General features: G+C 39.1%; 1 protein-coding gene across 1 annotated transcript in view; it reads left to right on the top strand.

The window, feature by feature from the left end:
* The window catches only part of LOC103770558 (obscurin-like), a gene marked incomplete at its 5' end in the record, with an annotated part of 51,589 nt that overhangs the window by 13,968 nt on the left and 34,757 nt on the right, over window positions 1-2,864 (top strand). Inside the window, 1 exon segment of the mRNA XM_008937823.1 lies at window positions 868-910. Within this exon segment, the coding sequence (XP_008936071.1) occupies window positions 868-910 (43 nt within the window).

Below are 2,864 nucleotides of genomic sequence, written 5' to 3' on the forward strand. Positions count from 1 at the left end.
GGCATTTCAGAGTGTGTTCAAAACAAGTCTGGTTCAAACAAAGTCTCAGTTTTATTCCAGCTGATAGGATGGGAACCTGCCAAAAAAAAAATCTCTATTAGCTCTTCAAAAGTATTCTTATTTTTTAAAATGTCCATTTTAAGAAACATTTGCAGAATCACTACATAATTTTTTTTGGTTTGATCCTCATCTGCATCGATAGCTTCTAGTTCATTATGGGAGAAAGGTCAGGGAAAAATTGCAAATTAGAGCCAAAAAAAGAGGTGTAGTAGACAGAGGAATATTACAGGGCTCTCCTGGGTTTCCTAGGGCTGGTTTTTTTGATGCTAATTTTCTCTACTGATGATAATGATTTCAGTTCTCATTGTTATCAGCTCAGGTTTTGCATTTAGCAAAGGCTTGGAAACTGCTCAGTGCTTGGGGAAAGTCTTTTTCTAGGAAGTGAAATCACAGCTTAAAGAATTTCAGCTCTCCAGGATTTTCCAGATCAAGGCTTCTCACATCATTACTTCATTATAGGGGAAAAAAAGAATTTAAAAAGGACCTTGTTTTCTAGCTTTGACATGCCAAACAAAACCGTGACAACTTCATGGTAGAACAAACAGATTTTGCAAATAATGTTCTCCACAAAAACATTTCATTTCAAAGCTAAGTCATTCCCTGTTCAGAGAGCCCTCTGAATTTCTCATTCCTGGTCAGAAACACTTAAAGCTGATCCTGGAAATAACCACAGAAAGCATGGATGGGATGGTACAGTTGTTATTTCCTTCACTCCAGTTTATTTTGATTAACTGAGCAAAGTTAATTGAATCATTTCAGCTTTTGCCTTTCTTTAACCCCATGCTGTTCATACTGTTTTCTTTGTAGTCACTGAACAAGAGACTAAAGTGCCCAAGAAAACCATCATCATGTAAGTGCTGATATATTTTTTGTGTTGGTAACCTTTGTGTTTTGCCTTGCTGCCAATGCATGATCCAATAACAAGCTTGTGTTTATTGGCCATGCAAGTGTGTTCATTCCCACCACCCCACCAGATCTCATGGTACTTTCTGCTCTGAAAAATGACCACCTGAAAAAACAAAAAAGTCCCTTTTAAAAAAGAAAAGTAGCACTGGTGTTAGACACAGCCTGGGTCAGCTTATTTTAGGATATTATTGGGTTATAAAACTCCACTCAAGACTGGCAGAGTTGCACAAGGGTTCAAGAAGGTAGATTCTGACTCTCAAAAAGAAACCAGCTTTCAAAAATGGCTACTTGAAAAAATGTACAAATTTAGCAAGTATTTCATAGATTACAGTGATTTCCTTTGGCTTTCTGTTTAAACTCTTCAGGAAAGCCCTTTGTGGTGAAGCAGAAGGAAGATGCACATTTGTCTCCTTCTGTCTCTATATTTATATAATGAAATTTTGTCCTGATAATGATTTGGTCTTTTTGGCTATCTTGAGGCTGGTTTACATTGGGTGTCTACGACACATTAATTGCAGCAGAAGCAGTACTTTCTCAGCTGTATATAAACCAGAAGCTCATCAAACATTAAAATCTTAATATTATCTTCTTGGCTTTAAGTATCATAAAGAAATCCATAATAAAATGGTTTCATGTGCTGGGAGGGGGACATCGTTCTTCTGTGAGAGGCCTTCAGAAGCCAGTCAAATCATGTCCTAGTAGTAATAGGTGATATTTTGGTGATATTTTGGGGCAGTGCATTCCTTCAAGAATTATACTATTGCCAAAATCAGCCCTTGACTTGGACATGACTCTTCATGTAAAAGTAAAAAACTTCAGTAAAAGAAGTTGGCTTCTTTGATTAGATGGTGAGGAGGATGTGTGAAAGGACAACTAAAATAGGGTGAAGAGTTGCTTATTTTTTATTTCTTTTATTATTTTCTATGATGATTATTTCTTATGATCCATGCACTTAGCCCTTTTGGAGCCAGTGGCCTATGAGAAGACGTGTCCCCCCTCTTAGCAGCTTCCACCTTCCATAGGTGAAGAGCAGACAGGAGAGGCAGGAGGGGGTTCTGCCTTTGCCCCTCTCTCTTACACATCACTTCAATTAATATCCCCACTCATTAGACATTTTTTGCTCTGCAAAGACCAGAAAAAGAAGGTGCTTCTGCCTGTGCTGCCATCTCAAAGACCAGGGTTCAGGTACCAGTGCTGGAGCTGGAGAGAAATATTTTTTTGATAACATCTTCAGCAACATCCCAAGAAAGTCGTGAGCAGGAAGGAATCACTCAGAGCCAGACCATGTCTCAAGCTTAATAAATCTCCATGTCCATAAATCACCTGCAGGGATGGTTTTATTTTACATCTCCCCTCTGTCAGCTAACAGTCCTTCTTTTCCCTTCATGATTTCAGATCACGAGCAGCAGCATGAACATCCGTTGATTAAATGGTGTTAAACTAACACAAAACACCATCAGTTAAGCTGATTTCCAAACTTCTGGCATGTAAATGCCATAGACTGTTGCTTTGGGCAGCTCAAGAAGTGATTCCTAAATTAAGGGCTGCAGCCCCAAAGGAGATTGTTGCATTTATGGGTGGGATCTCAGAACAACAGAAATTCCCCTCCTTTTGCTAGTGGATGCAGTCATGAACTTATTTGAGTGGCCCTCAGCTGGAGATGGGACTGAACAACATCTATTTAAGCATTTTAACTTGTGTTGTAGAGCAAAGCCTAGTGCAAACCCACATTAATTCTCATCTTTATCTAAAATGGTTTAGGACTGTGTCATTCAGAAAGGCACCATGGCCATTATGAAGGCTCTGCATAGAGCTTAAATCTCTAAAGCAGTGTCAGAGAACAGGCAAGGCCAAGGTGGGATGGAGGATCAGAAAAAAGACTGATCAACCTGAGGGAA

This window comes from Merops nubicus, unplaced genomic scaffold (genome assembly GCF_000691845.1).
Source record: "Merops nubicus isolate BGI_N331 unplaced genomic scaffold, ASM69184v1 scaffold8033, whole genome shotgun sequence".
In the NCBI taxonomy this organism is placed as follows: Eukaryota; Metazoa; Chordata; class Aves; order Coraciiformes; family Meropidae; genus Merops; species Merops nubicus.